The sequence below is a fragment of the Leucopleurus acutus genome, assembly GCF_964270905.1.
Source record: "Leucopleurus acutus genome assembly, chromosome: X".
NCBI classification, from domain to species: Eukaryota; Metazoa; Chordata; class Mammalia; order Artiodactyla; family Delphinidae; genus Leucopleurus; species Leucopleurus acutus.
In genome coordinates, this window is record NC_139148.1 from 87717416 (window position 1) to 87739365 (window position 21950).

Here is a 21950-nt window from a genome sequence, read left to right on the forward strand (position 1 = left end):
GTGGGACTTTGAATCAAGGGAAGGTTGTAATTTTCTTTGTCCCCAGAGTGAGAAAAACCTGCACATGTTTATAGATAGGATGCAAGGAGCCAGATGAGAAGAGAGAGAGGTTGAAAATGGGGGAAAGATGAGGGATAATTGACAGTGGCAGGGTTTCAGAAAAAGCATGAAGGTATTGGTTTAAGACTAGGTAGAGGACTTTGATTGAATGGTTGGTAAGAGGTTGGGAGGTACTACTTATTCTCTAAGATTGGGGATGAGGATGTAGAGATAGGTGGACATATAGATACATTTGTACAGTTTGAAAAAAGAGCAAGAAATTGAAATACTTGTGCCTAAAAATGTTAAATTTCTCAAAATAGGAAGTGCATTGTAGAGGACAGAATTGAGTAGGGGGCTTCAAGATGGTGTTATGTGCTTAGCCATTAAAAAGAATGGGAGAGAGAGACAGCTAATTGAAGAGAAATATAGTAAAACGGATTATTGAGCTTCATTAAGGGCCCAGATGAAGTTGGAGACCATAACTTAGGAGTGTAGAGCTGTGCTTCTCAACCATTTTTGCTTTAAGCCCATGCCCCCTTCTCATAAACGTAAGAATCTCATGCCTTCCTTTAATGTGGAGGCTGGATGGGGTAGAGTAGGTGAGTGGAGATTTTCTGAATATGTCATAGTAATATCGAATATCTTTTCAAGTGTTAAATTGACACCAAAATAGAAGATTGTTTTAGGTGATTCCAAGGTTGCTTTCAACTTGAACATATTTATAACCTGAATGTGAGGTGTCACTTTCTAAAAAAATATATGTTTCTTAATTAATTTATGTATTTATCTATTTTTGGCTGTGTTGGGGTCTTCGTTGCTGCACATGGGCTTTCTCTAGTTGCGGCGAGCTGGGGCTACTCTTCATTGTGGTGCGCGGGCTTCTCATTGCGGTGGCTTCTCTTGTTGAGCATGGGCTCTAGGCGTGCAGGCTTCAGTAGTTGCAGCACGTGCGCTCAGTAGTTGTGGTTCGCGGGCTCTAGAGCGCAGGCTCCATAGTTGTGGCACACGGGCTTAGTTGCCCTGCAGCATGTGGGATCTTCCTGGACCAGGGATCGAACCCGTGTCCCCTGCATTGGCAGGTGGATTCTTAACCACTGCGCCACCAGGGAAGTCCCTAAAAAAAATATTAATTGAACTGTGCTATGAGGTAGCAGTAAGCATTTTATCACTGGAGATACTCAAATATAAATAGTATCTGGACCATCATTTATTAAGGATATTTAAGAAAGGTTTCCTGTGTTAGGTTTTGGGATGGTATGGATTGCTTTCAAATTTATAGATATTATGATTTATCCTTATAAGTGTTCCAGGCACACTTATTTCAAGACTATATTTTTTGTATGTGAATGAGTCCCTGGGAAATCAAGGCAAGGCCTGACAAAGGAAAAACTATAGAACTGTTTGTTTTCCACAATCACAGAAGATAAATTTTATGACCAACAAAAAGAGTAAATTGCAGTTGTAGACACAAGGCGAAAAGGGTGGGAAACTCCTATCTGTAGCAGCTTCAAAGGATCTCTGAGGGGAAATAATAAGGGGTGGATGATGTAATATATGTTATGAATGAATATAATTTAAAGAAACAAGAGTCTGTTCCTCACTGATAAGATGGGGGCAGGCTTGTAGAGAAAATGGTAAAATAAACTTGTACTTGCATTAATCTGTCTCTTGGTGACCGATTAGGTTGGAGAAGCAGCTATTGGGTTCTGAATTGGATGTGGTTATCTCCACAGTCCCTTCCACCTCTAAGCCTCTGGTTTAGTCTGTTAGTTCTCAGCACTATGGTATGTCTGATGATTTTTTTTGTTTTGTGTCCACAGTGTAGTGTTCTTCAGTGTCTGAAAGAGCTACTGCAGAATTGGCTGTTGTGGCTTTCTATGGACATCCACGTGAAATCTGTGAACAGTCCTCTGTGAGTTATCTTACAACCCTCCTTAAGAGTTGATCTCTACAAAACTGTTTGCATATGGAGTTTAATAGTGTGGCATAAAACCTAATTGCTTCATGTAAATGCTTAATTGTACTTTTCTAAAAAAAATGTTTTTTGTTACTTTTCACTCTTCCCTACAATCCTGTGAGGAAAGTTAATTCTTCAAGTTTTATTCTATAAGTCAGAAAGCAAGCCCCAAGCCTCTGAGTCACTTGCAAGAGTTAATATAGCAAAACAATGGCCAGCTGATGTTAGAACTTGCAACTTTGACTTCCATTCAGTTTAGCTCATTTTATAAAATGTATTCTTGCTTATATGTGAAATCAATTTTGATGATGGCTAGGAAGATCTGTAATTTTGCTGTACAGATTTTTTTTTATGTTTCCCTGATGTATTTTGCTTATATATGTTAATTTATTTTCACTTCGTAATTAAAAAAAAGCCCTGAATTTCCATTATGTTCATTACTGTTAAATGTGAAACCTCAAAGTGAAAGTAAAAGCCTGACTGAATTTCAAGCAACTGCCTGATCAGGTTTTTTTTGACTCTTTCTACCTAGAGTCTTTTGCTTCTCCTGTATTCTTTTTTAACATTAATTTTTTTTATATTATAGAAAATTACAAACATATTCAAAAGTAGAGAAAATAGTACAATTGTTACCCTTATGTACACATCACCCGGCTTCAACAGTTAATCAACTCATGGTTAACTTTTTTTCATCTATAACACCCCTCACTTTCCTCCTCCTTTGTACTAGATATTTTTTAAGCAAAACCCAGACATCATTTCAGCTGTTGAAAAATGATACCAGTATAACACCTAAAAATTAATAGTTCTTAATATGTTCAAATATCTAATGGATGTTCAGATTCCCTGTATTATCAGTCACATTCTTACTTTATAAGATAAGGATCCCTTAGCTCCTACTGCAAGTAGCTGGTGGTTGGCTTAGTTAGATTAGCCCAGATCTATTTTTCTATATGTTCTTTTCCCTATAGTTATCTCCTACTTTGTTAGGAGAATAGAAGCTTCTTGGGAGTTGCCTGGAAACTTTTTAATTCTTCATATTCATTATTGCAGTGCTTCCATATATCGTGTATGTCTGATCACTTTTAGAAGGAAATGGAGCATTAGTGCGTAGTGAAAGTATCTTGTAAAGCAGTGCTTCTCAAAGTGTGGTCCCTGAACCAGCAGCATCAGCATCACCGGGGGTCCTGTAGAGATACAAATTCTCAGGTACTACCCTAGACCTACTGAAGTAAACTCTGGAGGTAGAGCCCAGTAATCTGTGTTTTAACAAATGCTTCCATAATTTTGGTGCAAGCTAAAGTTTGTGAACCACTATCATAAAGAAATTCCGTTTGAATAGTTAACCTCTTCAAACACCTCAATTCTATTAAGAATAGTATGTTTGCATTTATAATCTTTGGCCAATTTGCAATGTAAGTCTTAGGCACCCTAATACAGGTGCTTTATAATTTATATATTTTCTTTCTAAAAATCCTAGGATCCTTTTTAATTAGTGTCATAAATTTTGAGAGGGCATTTACAAAGGGGCTCTGCTTTCTAAAATTCTTAAATAAATTGACATAATTGTAGGTAACTTTGCTTGTCATAATACTACTTGGCATTATATAATATAGCTGTTAAGTTCTCAATAATTTTTCTATCTTGGAGATATGAGTGTAATGCTATGTCTCCATCGTATGACAATATGCCATATGACTGGCAAAGAGGGAGTAAATTGTAGTTGTAGATCACAAGGGGAGAAGGGTGGGAAACCATTCTCAGCAGTGGCTCTCCAGGGGGCATTTTTGGTTGGCACAGTGACTGGGAAGAGGGTGCTAGCATCTTTTAGTAGGTAGGAGCCAGAGGTGCTAAACGTTCTGTAGTGGGTGGGGAGTAGGAGGCAGTCCTGAATGGTAAATTGTGTCATCCAAAATGCCAGTAGTGTCCTGTGGAGAAACACTTTCAAAGATGCTACCTGAGCAATCATCATTGTACAAATTATTTCAGACATATTTGTCAGATGCTGCCAGAAATCATAAAGTACAGTTTTGCAAGTGATGGGCTGACTGTATGTATGCCCACCTATTTGAACCGTCTCTTAATCTTTCCCTGCTTGCTCTGGCACAGAATCATCATGGTGGTGGGTAATGGTAGAGTTATCATCATCTCAGGCTCTAAGACTATATATATGCTATTCCTTTCTCCTTGTGCATAACTGTTGTTGGCTACCTAGATCTGAGGTTAAAGCTATGAAATCACATTTCCCAGTCTTTTCCTAATCCACTCAACAGTGGATTGAAGGAGAGGGGTGGGGAGATGGATGGATTGAACCAATTATACCCATGTGTAATTTAAAGAGACATGGTTCACTGATTTGGGAAGAATATAAAATATCTAGATCTGGTTTTTACTAGAATAAAAGATGCCAAAAATTTTACTCATTCAGTTTTAGAATTGAATTCCAGTTAAATTAAAGTGAAAATATTTTTAACAGCATTTTAGTTCAGGAATTTAGGCAAAACTGGGTTTGGATTTGTGTACTTAGAAACTAATTTGCTGACTGCTATGGTCCCTGCACATTGGTGATATTATCTAAAGTCTGGAGCTTAATCCTTTCTTTCTCTGGTATTTACTAGTAGAATGGTTGCTCAGGGATGTTCTATGAATTGATCTTAATGGTTCCCTAGAGGGCTGTATAGTTTTATGATTAATCACTGCAGTTATAAAAAATGTGAATTATACATTGGAGCACTGATCGTTTTCTGAAATTCCCACCGACTTTCTGCTGTACATTTAATCCAGCTTTAGCTTGGAAAATGTGAGGACTTTTGCTAATATGGATCTTGGTTTCTTATTGCAGAGAGACAACTTTAGGTGGATCCATGAACTCTGTGTCTAAACTGATTCACTATGTAGGGTGGCTGTCCACTACTGCAATGCGCTTGGAAAACAACAGTACCTTCTTGCTGCACTTTATTTTGGATTTCTATGAGAAGGTAGTACACATCCCATTTTCGCTACTTTGATTTTTGTGATGGCTGTCTGCTTTACTAGTCTGTTGTTTAAATTTTATGCACAACTATTAAGTTGGGCTATGACCTTATTAGCATACTTGAGATAAGCTATGTATTTTGAAGTTAATGATTGTATTCTGGCCTGAATAGTTAACATGCATAAAACAAAGGGGAAAAAGCAAAAGCTTTTTTTGAAGTCCAGGTACCACTTTAATAGACGTTCCCCTGAATAATGCTGGCCCTAGACAGAAGTCTGTCTTTAGTATCACTTTTTTCTCATCCATTGTACATTTCCAACCCCTGGTAAAAAAACAGAAATACCTTTTATTTCTTTAGCTCTCCACCCCCCACCTTTCAACTGCCTTATTTCTCCCAGTACCTATGATTCTGGTCCTCTTCTATTGTTTTATAGTATTCAACCTAGCCAGAACTATTATCCAGGAAGTACCCACTAATCTCAGTTTTCCTGGCTTCTTCCCTTCATTGATACTTAGTTGTCTTGTGTTATATTTGCTTGGAAGCATGCTCCTTTGTTTTCCAGGTTGACAGCTAACTAATATGATAATTCAGTATTTATAGGACTTAAGAAGAAAGAAATGCTCCCTTCCCCTTTCTCCCTAACTCTAAGATCTCTCCCCAGAAAAACATAAAAGAGTTTAATAACTACCTTGCAGAAATAATCCTCTCTTGTAAGGTTGCTGTTTGGTGAGGTACATTTTTAAGCAGGTTGTGGCTACGTATTCTATTTATGAATCAGGCAGGCCCAAACCTGATGTTATATTATTGCTTATTCTCTAGTGGTGATTCTTTGAGTGAAGTTGGTTGAGGAGTTCTGAGGAATAATTTATATACTGGTGTTGTCATTCTTCCCAAAAGGTGTGTGACATATATATAAATTATAACCTTCCATTGGTGGTGTTGTTTCCTCCTGGGGTCTTCTATCCTGCACTCCTCAGCCTGGATTCCAGTATCCTGAACCAGCTCTGTTACATTATGGACAGGTACAAAGCCTTTTTACCATTTTATGAATTAATACATCATAATTCCATCTTCATTTTCCAGCTATACAATAATTTATGAATATACTACAATAAGTTTATTGTACATAATACAGTGAAATATAAAATACAATAATATTGTTATCCATTTTCTGCCAGGACCTTTGGAAAAAGGAAACATGGCTTTCTTTAGGGAATGACCTTCCAACATGGGACTATTTTAACTATGTTTTTAAAATGTCACTGTGAGGGGATATGGATTAAAAGGATTCACAGTTAAGGATCTTTTGTGCAGTGGTACCGTTGCGCTCGGCATTGTTAATTCTCACTGCTGTGTCTCAAAGAATAATTAGTCATTTACTGACAACTGGTTTAAGTCTACATAGCTTCTCTGGTAAAAAGAACATTTTCTGGGAGATAAGGGGAGCTATTACCAATTATATGAAACTGTAAGTATTATTTCTGATCTCTTCTAATTTTTTCACTTATGGACTGAAATTGCTCTTTTTAGCCCATAAGTGTAGACCCTTTTGGCATAACTTATAAGACTATGCCAAGGTTAAAATGTTGAAAAGCTACTTAGAATAGTTCTCAGGCAAGAAAATATTACATCTCTAAGTTTTCCCTTTATCCTTTCTACTGCACCTTTTTTTCCACATTAGGAAAATACGTTTTGTAATATGTTTTGTATCAGTGACTGCTTTTGAGCCTCTATTAATTTTTAATAGTGAAACATTAAAAGCATTTCCTTTTTTACTGAAGTATAATTTAGAGTCATATCTTAAATGCATATCTTAAATTTACAAGTACTTATCCTAAATGTACAACTCAATATTTGAGCCTCTATTAATTTTTATTCTTTGAGGAAAATGTACCACAAAAGGAAAAAAAACTTAAATAGACAGCTGGATATTTGTGTATGTGCATATATTTACATTTAAAATGTAAACTTTTGTTTATGTTTACATATCAAAGGCATTTAATGGTAAAAGTTCTCTTTGCTCTGTCTTTAGGTATCGTAAAAATTTGACTGCTGCAAAGAAAAATGAGTTGGTACAAAAGGTATGGATGATGAATCTCTGTTTTAAATCACCATTGTTTAAAAATTGAGTGTAGAGATATATGATCTGTTGGGAATAAGAAGGAAAGGGAGAATAGGTGATGATGACAATTTTTTTTCTTTCCCAATAGACAAAATCAGAGTTCAGCTTCAGCAGCAAGACCTATCAAGAATTTAATCACTATTTGACAGCCACGGTTGGTTGCCTGTGGACATCCAAACCCTTCCAGAAAGGATTATATATTGACCCCAAAGTCTTAGAAAAAGCTTCAGTAGCAGAGTACAAAAACAGTTTAAATTTAGTCCATCATCCTGCTCTTTTGGGTTATGCTGTTTTCTTTCTGCTACAGGTAAGAGTATTTAAATGATTTTTAGATTTTCTATAGGAATACTATGATGACAGAAATAGGAAACACCATAAACTTAGCGTGTCTGAATTGCAAGACGTGTTCAGTCATACTTTTTGAGTATCAGCTAACTTTTGGGCATTGTGCTAGGCTCTGGGGATTCAAAGTTAAGTAATTAGTTTCTACCCACAAAGAGCTTGGGCTTGTGGCAGAGACAAATTTGTGAACATTACTGCAATACAGTTAGGTGAAGTGAGAAGAGATACAATTGTGAGAATTAGTGAATATTAGTTCAGTTCTACCTGGGTAGAGGTGGTTCCAGGTAAGAAAAGGGTACAGAGAAGTTGAAGCTTTAGTAAAATCCTTCTAGGCAAGATGGAAAATGTAGGCTAGATGATGTTATAATTAGAGTTGGAGTCTTAGCCAAAGACTGCTGATTTAATGGGTTGATATCAGTATGTAAGCAAGGAGGTCTTCTCAGGACTTTACACCAGCCTTGTCATTTTCAACATTATCAGTGACTCAGAGAACTCAAATGGTGTGCATATCATATGTGTGGATGACACAACAGGATGGGATTACAAATACACTGTTAGAATCTGGATTCAGAATTCCCTGAACAGACTGGAACATTGAGAAATCTAACAAAATGAAAAAGTGTATAGAACGGGGGAGATATTCATTGAGTAAATGTTTAATATATTCATGTAAGAACCAGGCACTGTGGTGAACAAGACACATCTGAGTACTGCCCTCATAGAGCTTGGAATCTAGTCAGGGAGGCAGTCATTAAACAGACATCTTACAATAAAGAATGATGAGTAATATAGGGAAAGTACAGAGAATGATGAAAAAATATACAGGGGGGGCTTCTGTAGAGCCAGTTCAGGCTTTACAGAAGTGATGCTAATTGGAGTTTTAAAGGATGAGTATGAGCTTGTCAAGACAGGAGCAGTATTTGAGGAAAAGTGTAAAGCTAGAACAGGGGACAGCAAACTTTTTCTGTGTGCGGCCAGATTGTAAATATTTCAGGCTTTGCAGTCCACATGGTCTCTGTTAAGATTACTCAACCTTGCTATTGTAGCGTGAAAGTGGCTATAGACAATGAGTAAACAAACAGGCATAGTTGTGTTCCATAACAGTTTATTTACAAAAACAGGCATTGGACTGGATGTGGTTTGTGGACCCCTATGTTAGAGCATGCTATGTTTGAGGAATTTAAGCAGAATTATAGGGCTTGAGCAGGGATTCTACCCTGACTCAGCAGCAGAAGTACCCGGGCTGCTTTTCCAAAGTATACATCCTTGATTGCTTCCAGCCTGACATTTTGATTTACTAACTGGGGTGATATCCAGGATCTGCTTTTTTTTTTTTAAACATGTTTATTGGAGTATAACTGCTATACAATGGCGTGTTAGTTTCTGCTGTGTAACAAAGTGAATCAGCTATACACATACATACATCCCCATATCTCCTCCCTCTTGTGTCTCCCTCCCACCCTCCCTATCCCACCCCTCTAGGTGGTCACAAAACACTGAGCTGATCTCCCTGTGCTATGCAGCTGCTTCCCACTAGCTATCTATTTTACATTTGGTAGTGTATATATGTCCATGCCACTCTCTCACTTTGTCCCAGCTTACCCTTCCCCTTCCCCATGTCCTCAAGTCCATTCTCTACGTCTGCGTATTTTTTTTCTTTTTTTTGAATTTTTGAATTTTATTTATTTTTTTATACAGCAGGTCATTATTAGTCATCAATTTTATACACAGCAGTGTATACATGTCAATCAATGTCTGTCTTTATTCCTGTCCTGCCCCTAGGTTCTTCAGAACTATTTTTTTTTTAGATTCCATATATATGTGTTAGCATACGGTATTTGTTTTTCTCTTTCTGACTTACTTCACTCTGTATGACAGCCTTTAGGTCCATCCACCTCACTACAAATAACTCAATTTTGTTTCTTTTTATGGCCGAGTAATATTCCATTGTATATATGTGCCACATCTTCTTTATCCATTCATTGGTCGATGGACACTTAGGTTGCTTCCATGTCTTGGCTATTGTAAATAGTGCTGCAATGAACATTGTGGTACATGTCTCTTTTTGAATTATGGTTTTCTCAGGGTATATGCCCAGTAGGGGGATTGCTGGGTCATATGGTAGTTCTATTTTTAGAACTATCTATTTTAAGGAACCTCCATAGTGGCTGTATCAATTTACATTCCCACCAACAGCCCTTTGCCCATTTTTAAATTAGGTTATTTGTCTTAATGGCTTATAAGACTCATGTCTATATTGTAGATTCAAGTTGCTTATCAGATATATGATTTGCAAAGTTTTCCCCTATTCTTTGGGGTGTCTTTTCATTTTTTGGTTGGTATCTTTTGAAGCACAAAAGTTTAAGTTTTGATGAACTCTATTTATTACTTTTTTCTTTTATCGCTTGTGCTTTTTTTTAATGCCTCCTCATTTCCTTCTCCCCCCAGCCCCTGGCAATGACCAGTATACTCTCTGCTTCTATGAGTTTGATTATTTCAGATTCATCATATAAGTGGTATCTTATAGTATTTGCCCTTCTGTGTTTGGCTTATTTCACCTAGCATAATTTCCTGCAGATTTGGTCTCTCAGTAGACTGTGGAAGATAAGGGATATTGGTTTCTCCTCATGATGTCTGTCTGGTTTTGGTTTCAGGTTAATTCTGGCCTCAAAAAATAAGTTAGGAAGTATTCTCTCTCCTGTTCTTTGGAAGAGTTTGTGAAGGATTGGCATTAATTCTTCTTTAAATATTTGGTAAATTATACCCATGAAGCCATCTGGTCATGGGCTTTTATGTAATTTCTTGATAACTTTTTAAAAATAAAAATGTCTTTTCCATTATGGTTTATTACAAGATATTGAATATAGTTTCCTGTGCTATACAGTAGGACCTTGTTGTTTTGATAATACTTTTTATTTCTTTTTTGGTTGTTGTTTAATTCTTTTTTTTAAATTTATTTATTTTTAACATCTTTATTGGAGTATAATTGCTTCACAATGGTGTGTTATTTTCTGCTTTATAACAAAGTGAATCAGCCATACATATACATACATTCCCATATCTCCTCCCTCCTGTGTCTCCCTCCCTCCCACCTTCCCTATCCCACCCCCCCCAGGAGGTCACAAAGCACCGAGCTGATCTCCCCGCGCCACATGGCTGCCTCCCACCAGCTATCCACCTCACGCCCAGTAGTGTATATATGTCCATGCCACTCTCCCACCCCGTCACAGCTTACCCCTCCCCGCCATCCTGAAGTCCATTCTCTAGGAGGTCTGTGTCTTTATTCCTGTCTTACCCCTAGGTTCTTAATGACCTTTTTTTTTTCTTAGATTCCATATATATGTGTTAGCGTACGGTGTTTGTTTCTCTCTTTCTGACTTACTTCACTCTGTGTGACAGACTCTAGGTCCATCCACCTCACTACAAATAACTCAATTTCGTTTATTTTTATGGCTGAGTAATATTCCATTGTATACATGTGCCACATCTTCTTTATCCATTCATGCGATGATGGACACTTAGGTTGCTTCCATCTCCTGGCTATTGTAAACAGAGCTGCAATGAACATTTTGGTACATAACTCTTTTTGAATTATGGTTTTCTCAGGGTATATGCCCAGTAGTGGGCTTGCTGGGTCGTATGGTAGTTCTATTTGTAGTTTTTTAAGGAACCTCCATACTGTTCTCCATAGTGGCTGTATCAATTTACATTCTCACCAGCAGTGCAAGAGTGTTCCCTTTTCTCCACACCCTCTCCAGCATTTATTGTTTCTAGATTTTTTGATGATGGCCATTCTGACCGGTGTGAGATGATTGTACTTTTGATTTGCATTTCTCTAATGATTAATGATGTTGAGCATTCTTTCATGTGTTTGTTGGCTATCTGTATATCTTCTTTGGAGAAATGTCTATTTAGGTCTTCTGCACATTTTTGGATTGGGTTGTTTGTTTTTTTAATATTGAGCTGCATGAGCTATTTATATATTTTGGAGATTAATCCTTTGTCAGTTGCTTCATTTGCAAATATTTTCTCCCATTCTGAGGGTTGTCCTTCTGTCTTGTTTATGGTTTCCTTTGCTGTGCAAAAGCTTTTAAGTTTCATTAGGTCCCATTTGTTTATTTTTGTTTTTATTTCCATTACTCTAGGAGGTGGATCAAAAAAGATCTTACTGTGATTTATGTCAAAGAGTGTTCTTCCTATGTTTTCCTCTAAGAGTTTTATGTGTCTGGTCTTATATTTAGGTCTTTAATCCATTTTGAGTTTATTTTTGTGTATGGTGTTGGGGAGTGTTCTAATTTCATTCTTTTACATGTAGCTGTCCAGTTTTCCCAGCCCCACTTATTGAAGAGACTGTCTTTTCTCCATTGTATATCCTTGCCTCTTTTGTCATAGATTAGTTGACCATAGGTGCATGGGTTTAACTCTGGGCTTTCTATCTTGTTCCATTGATCTATGTTTTTGTTTTTGTGCCAGTACCATATTGTCTTGTTTACTGTAGCTTTATAGTATCGTCTGAAGTCAGGGAGTCTGATTCCTCTAGATCCCTTTTTTTCCCTCAAGACTGCTTTGGCTATTCGGGGTCTTTTGTGAAATATTTTTAAGCAGGGTTGTAGTATGGTCTGAGTTGACATTTAGTGGAGATCACTTTGGCTTTTTGGTGGAGGATAGAGTTATAAGAGGAGGCCTGAGTGGAAGCAGAGGCACCAATTAGGAGGCTCTTGGTGTAGACAAAATAGATTGATAGTGATTTGTATGCAAGTGGTGGTAGTGAAGATGCATAGAAGTAGACTGATTGGAGATATACTGCAGAGATAGAGTAGACAGGGCCTGATGGCTTGATCAGAAGTGGGAATGAGAAAAAGGAAAGGACTTTTGAGTTTTTTGAATTGAGCAAGTGGGTTGATGGTGGTTCCATTTATTAATAAGAGGAATACTGATAGAAGAACAGGATAGGTTATTTTGTTTTTTGCAGAGGACAAGTTGAGAATGAAGTTTCGTTTTGACGTACTTAAGTTTGAGATGCCTGTTAGATATCCAAGAAGAAGTGTAAGTAGGCAGTTTGAAATAGGGGCTTAGAACTCAAGAGAGTGGTTGGAATGAGAGGAATCAATATGGAATTCATCAGCATGGACTATACTTCATCAGTTCCAAAAACACACATTTTTTTCACTTTTTATAACTTCTCAGAGATCAAGATGCATCTTGTGATTGATGTCAGCCAGGCAGCAATCATGATATAGTTGTCATTTGCTGTTTTTGAGTGTGTGCAGGCAGATTGCCAGAATCAGACCTTGCAGATTGGATGTCAGCAGCATGGGGGAAAGATTGGAGACGATGCTGGAGCACTGTTTTAAGCTCTCAAAACCAAATGACTTGAAGGAAGAAGGGAGGGAAGTGGTGAACCATACATGTTATGGACTTTCCTTGAAGCAAGGGCCAAAAGTAGGTTAGATTTATGCAGTTGGGACCCAAGCACCATAGCCTTTATTAGTCCCTTTAAGAAATGCTGCATAATCAACACTCTGGCACAGAGGATGATATTGTGTGAAAAAACATAGATATCCACAACCCTTGAGTAGAAAAGTAATTCAGAAGAGTTGGACTCTGAATGTGAAGTTTTAGAAATACTTTCATCACTTAATTTTGTTTATATTTACCATTTCATGTTTGTAAAAATGATATATGATCAAAATCTGCCTACATCTAAAACTCTTTCAATCATTATAAAATAAAAACTTCTAAGTGTTAAAAATGCATTGTGTTATGTGTAGTTTAACAGGCAGAGTTTTTTCTTAGTGATACATAAAAATTTGTTAGAATTGATGGCTCTTCAATGAAGTACAGTAGATGATAGTTAAAGCCGGGGAATAACTAGATAGCTCACATAGTTCTGAGATTTTATAAAGAATTACAAATTCATAGAATCTACTGGGTACCCAGACTACCTCACCAGACTTCATCCTCATCCTTCAAAACTCAATTCAGGTAATCATATTCCTCAGAAAAAGCCCACCTTCCATCTCCACCCCAGTGACCGAGTACAGAATTTTAAAAAATGAAGCCAAATATTAGCAAAATGGTGCTCACTTTATCCACTGTGATTTTTTTTTTCTGTTTGTGCTTCTAGGGAGAAATATGGAAGGTTATAGTGGGTGCTTATTCAAAAGGAATCCAAGAGTGTTGGTAGGAATAGAACATAGCAAATGAATCAGATAGTGAAGAGCCATCTTAATTTTCTGGTAATTTTTGCTAACCAAATATTTTCATCCCCATTTCTCTCCGTTTTCTTTTTTGTTTTTGTTTCTGTTTTGAAAGGAATGGCCAAAAGAAAGGAAAGTAAATTTGAGCTCTATTCGGGTAAGTAAATTTATTTTCATCATGTTCAGGGATTTCATAAAGCTTCATTTCATTAGAAGAATTTATACCTTTACTTTTTCCCAAATCCCAAGTCTGATGCCTAGACAAAGTCAAAGTGAAGTGTTTGCCTTCTGAATTAATTCCAGTGACTTTTATGTGACTTCGTTGGCACATACCCTCTACATAGATAAAACTATTCATAGTTTGACTCTTGCTGTTGTGTCTGTGCATCATCTTATTTTATAATACACTTGCATATAGTCAAAGTGTCACTGTAATGCATCTTATTTAACAAAGCCAAGCACAATTGTCTCAATATAGAAACTCTGCTGTGTACATATTTAATATAGGAAGTAATATAATAATGTCTGTGTTGTCTGTTTTAGATGTTAAATTCCTAGAGTGCAGGAATGATGACCCATTTCCATTTCACAGTACTTGTTCATTTGAACAGCTGAATTTTTTTTTTATTGGAGTATAATTGCTTTACAATGGTGTGTTAGTTTCTGCTTTATAACAAAGTGAATCAGTTATACATATACATATGTTCCCATATCTCTTCCCTTTTGCGTCTCCCTCCCTCCCACCCTCCCTATCCCACCCCTCCAGGTGGTCACAAAGCACGGAGCTGATCTCCCTGTGCTATGCGGCTGCTTCCCACTAGCTATCTACCTTGCGTTTGGTAGTGTATATATGTCCATGCCTCTCTCTCGCTTTGTCACAGCTTACCCTTCTCCCTCCCCATATCCTCAAGTCCATTCTCTAGTAGGTCTGTGTCTTTATTCCTGTCTTACTCCTAGGTTCTTCATGACATTTTTTTTTCTTAAATTCCATATATATGTGTTAGCATACAGTATTTGTCTTTCTCTTTCTGACTTACTTCACTCTGTATGACAGACTCTAGGTCTGTCCACCTCATTACAAATAATAGCTCAATTTCGTTTCTTCTTATGGCTGAGTAATATTCCATTGTATATATGTGCCACTTCTTCTTTATCCATTCATCTGATGATGGACACTTAGGTTGTTTCCATCTCTGGGCTATTGTAAATAGAGCTGCAATGAACATTTTGGTACATGACTCTTTGAATTATGGTTTTCTCAGGGTAGATGCCCAGTAGTGGGATTGCTGGGTCATATGGTAGTTCTATTTGTAGTTTTTTAAGGAACCTCCTTACTGTTCTCCATAGTGGCTGTACCAATTCACATTCCCACCAGCAGTGCAAGAGTGTTCCCTTTTCTCCAAACCCTCTCTAGCATTTATTGTTTCTAGATTTTTTGATGATGGCCATTCTGACTGGTATGAGATGATATCTCATTGTAGTTTTGATTTGCATTTCTCTAATGATTAATGATGTTAAGCATTCTTTCATGTGTTTGTTGGCAGTCTGTATATCTTCTTTGGAGAAATGTCTGTTTAGGTCTTCTGCCCATTTTTGGATTGGGTTGTCTGTTTTTTTGTTATTGAGCTTCATGAGCTGCTTGTAAATTTTGGAGATTAATCCTTTGTCAGTTGCTTCATTTGCAAATATTTTCTCCCATTCTGAGGGTTGTCTTTTGGTTTTGTTTATGGTTTCCTTTGCTGTACAAAAGCTTTTAAGTTTCATTAGGTCCCATTTGTTTATTTTTGTTTTTATTTCCATTTCTGTAGGAGGTGGGTCAAAAAGGATCTTGCTGTGATTTATGTCATAGAGTTGAACAGCTGAATTTTTTTTTCCAGTATAATAAAAGGAATATTTAGCCCTTAAAATTAGGGTACTCTCTGGTTTGACTGTTACTTAGTGACTGAGTTTCAGTTACGAACCTGGCCACTCGAGCTAACTCTTGGTATGTGCATCCAGGATGCTGGGAACTTATCCTAGGCAAAGAAGAGGAGGTAGAGAATAAGCAAACGGAATATTTGATAAGTAATTTTCCCTTTTTTGTGCCTGCAGGGGAAGAAGTGGAACTGGTATTTGGACTATTTATTTTCAGAGGGGTTACAAGGCTTGAAACTTTTCATAAGAAGCAGTATTCATCGTTCTTCTGTCCCCTGAGCAGAGAGCATAAACCACCTGATTAACATTAAATGAATGTTGACAGAAACAAACTGAGCATATGGGACTAAATTCCTTCCTTGTTGCTGGAGAGGTCAAGTAGCTCAACTTGAGTTTCCATACTCATTTCACCAACAGACTGCCATCCTCAGGGAGTGCTTAGACTGGCCTTCTATCCATGGCTCAGGAGAGCCTCAATGTGGCTAATTTTATTTTTCAGGATCTAGATTCTTTAGCTCATTAGTGAAAAATGACTTCATCATCAGGCTCTGCCTTCCACCAAATTATACATAAAGAGACATATCTGTTATGTGGTGGGATTTTTCACATTCTTGTGGACTATGAGCTGCATTTTTGATGGATGAGAGCAGGTAAATAATATATGGTGGCAGTTAAGCTACAGACATATTCATGCAAAATACTCAGCTGCCTCTGTAAAACCTCTGTGGATATTGCCATTTTTCTTATTGCGAACAACCACACCAACACCAAGTTAAGAGGATACATTTCTAGCTCTAAAAGGTGGCTCTAAGTAGTTGGTAGATTTCTGGGCCTTCACTGGTAGCAGTTTGATGAGAGAAGGAAGGGAAGAGGATTGTGGGATAATCTACATTCCTATTTATACCAGTTTGATTTCACAAAACTGCTCTATTTTGTGTGTGTGCACATGTATGTGTATGTATATATCCCATTTTTTAGTGTTTAGGTCCAAATTAACTAACTGTAACTATTTTCAGGAATAATTCTGAAGCTTTTAAAAAATTGTATAATAGCTAGAGTATCTTGCTGAAAATTGACTACAAAAGTTTTCTTCAGCGCTACTGAATAACTGTCCCTCTTTTAATAAAATTCGTATCATTTGAAAGAAATCAAGCTGAATTTATTTTTATTTTATTATTTATTTATTTATTTATTTATTTTTTTGTGGTACGCGGGCCTCTCACTGTTGTAGCCTCTCCTGTTGCGGAGCACAGGCCCTGGACCCACAGGCTCAGCAGCCATGGCTCATGGGCCCAGCCGCTCCGCAGCATGTGGGATCTTCCCGGACCGGGGCACGAACCCGTGTCCCCTGCATCGGCAGGTGGACTCTCAACCACTGCGCCACCAGGGAAGCCCTATTTTTATTTTTAAGTGCACATTGTGGCTCTTTTTTTTTTCCTTTTAAAGCAAAACAGAACCCTAAACTATATTATTGGATGGTGTTCAAACTAGAAATACTATTTATTCATTCATTTTTTTTCATTCATTTTTGATTTAATATTTATTGAGCTTACCATATACCATGTTCTTCTGTGTGCTGGTTATACAGTGTCTGCTTTTGTGGAATTTACTACATTCCATTGGAGAAGACAGATAATACAGATGTAAACAAATGTACAATATCAGGTGAAAAAGCAAGGAATAGGGACAGAAAGAAACAAACTGAGCGTATGGGACTAAATTCTTTCCTCATTGGTAGAGAGGCCAAGTGGTTCCACTTGAGTTTCCATGCTCGTCACCAATACACTGCCATCCTTAGGGAGTGCTTGGATTGTCTTTCTATCCATGGCTAAGGAGAGAGAGCCTCAATGTGGCTAATTTTATTTTTCAGGATCTAGATTCTTTAGTCCACTAGGGAAAAATGACTTCATCATCAGACTCTGCCTTCCACCAAATTATACATAAAGAGATATACATGTTTGAGGGGGTTGCTACTTTAGATAAGATGGTTAGGGAAGGCCTGTTTGAAGAGGTGGCCAATGCAGAGGCCCTAATGAGATAAGTGTATGAACCATGTGAATATTTGGGGGAAGAGCATTCCGGGAAGAGGTAAAGGCAAGTAAAAAGGCTTAAAAATGTTAACTTACTTGGCATGTTTGAGGAATAGCAGAGGCCAGTAAGGTTACACCATAGTGATTAAGGGAGAAACATGGTAAGAAAAGAAATAGGGGAGAAAGCCAGAGAGTAGTTCATGAAGATCCTTATAGCCTGGTATGGATACGTAATGTGAAGCCATTAGAAGGACTGAGAGCAGAGGAGTGGCATCATTTTACTTACCTGTATGGAACTGCAGTGTGAAGGTTAGACTGAAGAGGATTAAGGGTGAAAGCAGAGAGACCAGTTAGGTTATTACAGTGTTCCAGGCAAGAGTCTTAGACTAGTGTGGTGGATGATGGAGAGTTGGGGGGGGGGGTAGTTAGATACTGGACGCAAGCTCTAAAGGTAAAGAAGATAGGATCTGCTGATAGCTTGGATATGAGGAGAGAGAAAGGGAGGAGTAAAGGATGACTCCTAGGTTTTTAACAGTAGCTGGGTGAATTCTGGAACAGAGAGATGAGGAACAGATTTGGAGGAATGTGGAATCACGAGTTCTTTTTCAGTCATGTTAGGTTGGAGATGCTAAATAGGCAGTTGGCTATCCAAATCTAGAGTTCAGGGTACAGTTTGGTACTGACAAAATTGATTTGGGAATCTTTACTGAATAGCCATGACATTGGATGAGATCACTTAGTACAGCTTGAAAAGAAAATGGCAAAGGACTGAGCCCTGGAGTATGCCAATGTTAAGAAGTAGAGGAGGAACCAGCAAAAGACTGAGAAGGACCCACCAGTGAGCTTAAAGAAAAGTCAGGAGACTGGTGTGCTGGAAGCCAAGTACAGAAAGTGTTTCAAAATGGAAGGGTTATTTAATGGTGTGGAATGTAGCCTATATACCTGGATAAAAGAAGCTTTAGCTGCTTTGAAGTAAATCTGATAGCTTCCCCAATGGGTAACTATTTAGAGAATTCTCTTTTTTTTTTTTAAGTTTGTACTCCAAATAACTTCCCATATTGTTTTTCAGAACATGGTATTTTGATCCTTAAGATCATGTAGAACTTTAAATTGTGAGAAGGGGTTTGATTAGTTTTTATGAAATTTAACCAGTAACAATCTTCAGATCATGGAAGAAACTTTTCTAAACTTAAGTTTATGTTCTGGGAGAAAAAAATTTTCTCCTTTAGTTTGCCTTTTTGTTCAGTAATGATTCCCTGGGTACCTTTTTGACCATATTCTTCTCTTGATCAATTTTTTAACCCACTTAAGATTAGATATACAGCTATGCAAGTATGCCAAATCTAGTTATTTGAAAAGTCTTTTTTGAAGAATCTTCATGGCAAAGAAAAACAAAATTTAAATAAGAATAGCTATTTTTTTCAGTACCAAACATGCCTAGCAAAGAAAAGAAATAGAAAATGTGGTTTATTTTCCTAATTGTACAAAAAGAACACTTTGTTTACCCAGTATTTGTGTAAAATTGTTGATGTTTTAAATATTGACTTAATATTCAATAATAACACTGCTATTAGATTTCTAACATTTTATTTTTCTTTTTATCATAACTTCTCCTTTGGTCTTGGGGGACAATCTGGAAAGAAAAGTAGATAAGTCTATGGTGCCTCACATAACTTTTATTAACATAGTAGAAATTCTCTTTATATCAGATACAATTTTTATCACAAAATGGTTTACTAGATAGAAGAAAAAATATTCTCTAAAATTAGTATTATATTTTTAAGATTTTTTTCAGTTGATACTACTTTTCACTTTGTTTAAATTATTAGGTTTTTTAATATAGAGAGCCTCTGTTTCTGTCATGTAAAAAAAATCTGTTTCTATTAAAGATGGATGCTATGGACTGAATGTTTGTTTCCCTCAGATTCATATGTTGAAGCCCTAACCCCCAATGTGATGGTGTTTGGAGATGGGACCTTTGGGAGGTAATTCAATTGTAAGGGTGGTGCTCCCATTAATGGGATTAGTGCTTTTATAAGATGAGACAAGAGAGATACAGTCTTTCTCTCCACTGTGTGAAGATCCAGCAAGAAGGCAGCTGTCTACAAGCTAGGAAGAGGACCCATGCTGGCACCCTGATCTTGGACTTTTAGCCTTCAGAATTGTGAGAAGTAAATTTGTTTTTTAAAGCCACCCAGTCTGTGGTATTTTTGTTATATAGCAGCCTGATCTGATTAAGACGACGGGCAATCGTGTTTAACAGAATATACTGTTGACCAGAATCATTAATGCTTTATTTTTATAATACTCAAGAGGATATCTTCCCAAGGAGCATAATAGTACATGTGAATTAAAGTCCATTTTAAAGTATATAACAGGAATGCAACATTTTTCAGCTTGCCAGGAAGAATATTAGCTTATCTAAATAGATTTGGTGCACAGAGCTGGAGGCTGGATGTTAAGGAGTCCTTCTATTGCTTCTAGTTTTAGGTTCATCATTAGTGAATTGTATGACCTTGGAAGTCACTTAAATACTTTGCCTCTTGATTCTCTCTTTGGTAAAATTTAGATTCTGATGTCTGTCTTTCAAAGGTTTGGCATGTAAAATGATAGAAAATTTGTAGAATTTTCATTGAAAACCCACAAAGGGGAAAAGAGATAGAAAAGTTTTTCCTACTTTGGAAGCTGTATTTGATCAAAGTATATCTTATAGAAATGCAATTAAAGACTATTCCAGCTCTTCCGCCGCCATTTTAAATCCAGCTCCATACAACATTCTGCCGCCGCTGCTGCCGCGACACGGATTGCACGCCAGCACCTCCCGGCCGATAACTCAGCTACTATGGAAGACATGAACGAGTACAGCAACATAGAGGAATTTGCAGAGGGATCTAAGATCAACGCGAGCAAGAATCAGCAGGATGACGGTAAAATGTTTATTGGAGGCTTGAGCTGGGATACAAGCAAGAAAGATCTGACTGAATATTTGTCTCGATTTGGGGAAGTTGTAGACTGCACAATTAAAACAGATCCAGTCACTGGAAGATCAAGAGGATTTGGATTTGTGCTTTTCAAAGATGCTGCTAGTGTTGATAAGGTTTTGGAAATGAAAGAACACAAGCTGGATGGCAAATTGATAGACCCTAAAAGAGCCAAAGCTTTAAAAGGGAAGGAACCCCCTAAAAAGGTTTTTGTGGGTGGATTGAGCCCAGATACTTCAGAAGAACAAATTAAAGAATATTTTGGAGCCTTTGGAGAGATTGAAAATATTGAACTTCCCATGGATACAAAAATGAAAGAAGAGGATTTTGTTTTATTACATATACAGATGAAGAGCCAGTAAAGAAATTGTTAGAAAGCAGATACCATCAAATTGGTTCTGGGAAGTGTGAAATCAAAGTTGCACAACCCAAAGAGGTATATAGGCAGCAACAGCAACAACAAAAAGGAGGAAGAGGTGCTGCAGCTGGTGGACGAGGTGGTACTAGGGGTCGTGGCCGAGGCCAACAGAGCACTTATGGCAAGGCATCTCGAGGGGGTGGCAATCACCAAAATAATTACCAGCCATACTAAAAGGGGACGTTGGAGAAAACAGGAAGAGATTGCTAAAGTAACCCATCTTGCAGGACGACATTGAAGATGGGTCTTCTGTTGATCTAAGATGATTATTTTGTAAAAGACTTTCTAGTGTACAAGACACAACTGTGTCCAACTGTATATAGCCGCCAATTAGTTTTTGTTTTTACTTTGTCTTTTGCTATCTGTGTTATGACTCGACGTGGATTTGTGTTTATACAAATTTTATTTGTATGATTTCATGTTAAACCTCAAATAAATGCTTCCTTATGTGATTGTTTTTCTGCGTCAGGTACTAAATAGCCCTGTAAAAGTGTAATTTTAAATAAGCAATAATTAAGGCACAGTTTATTTTGTAGGGGTGTTGATCCATAGGGAGAAACTGTGGTCCTTTACAAATAGCCAGCTACAGTGTCTACTCTGTTCTCTTTTTGTTAGATGTATTCTGTATTCTAAGGCTTCATTTCCCTGTTAACTGAGGCTTCCACATACCTTTAAGTAATGTTGTTTTCTCTTTGTATATCTGGAGACTTTGTCATGAAAGTTTCTGTGGCGTAGTTATAGTGTTGTGATGAGTGGAAGCTTTCTAGTAGACCATAAGTCTTCTGGTTATATTTTGAAAAGTAACTTTTTAATGGCACAAAGCATGCTGGTAGCTCCTTTTATGAATAGAAAATATTTTGCTTTGCTCTTGTCTCTGGAAAGGCATTTGTTATGACTTGCTGTATTCAGCGGTCTGCTAGAAAGAGCTTTGGCTAATCATAATACCATAACTTTGTTTTCTTGATTAAA

The 21950-nt window shown here is 37.3% G+C and overlaps 1 protein-coding gene and 1 pseudogene across 3 annotated transcripts in view; both read left to right on the forward strand.

The window, feature by feature from the left end:
• The window catches only part of CENPI (centromere protein I), a gene marked incomplete at its 5' end in the record, with an annotated part of 42445 nt that extends 26556 nt beyond the window's left edge, over positions 1-15889 (forward strand). Inside the window, 7 exons of one of the 2 annotated variants that reach the window (XM_082864733.1) lie at positions 1863-1954; positions 4842-4977; positions 5872-5996; positions 7007-7055; positions 7185-7403; positions 13754-13795; positions 15730-15889. In XM_082864733.1, the coding sequence (XP_082720859.1) occupies positions 1863-1954; positions 4842-4977; positions 5872-5996; positions 7007-7055; positions 7185-7403; positions 13754-13795; positions 15730-15831 (765 nt within the window). In that variant the 3' untranslated portion in view covers positions 15832-15889. The remainder of the gene's footprint in view (positions 1-1862; positions 1955-4841; positions 4978-5871; positions 5997-7006; positions 7056-7184; positions 7404-13753; positions 13796-15729) is intronic. The other variant, XM_082864734.1, reaches the window with a different exon arrangement.
• A 4531-nt stretch (positions 15890-20420) lies between these two features.
• Positions 20421-21433, forward strand: LOC309977740 (heterogeneous nuclear ribonucleoprotein D-like; annotated as a pseudogene). The gene has a single exon. The product of its transcript is annotated as a heterogeneous nuclear ribonucleoprotein D-like (transcript).
• Positions 21434-21950: the final 517 nt, after the last annotated feature.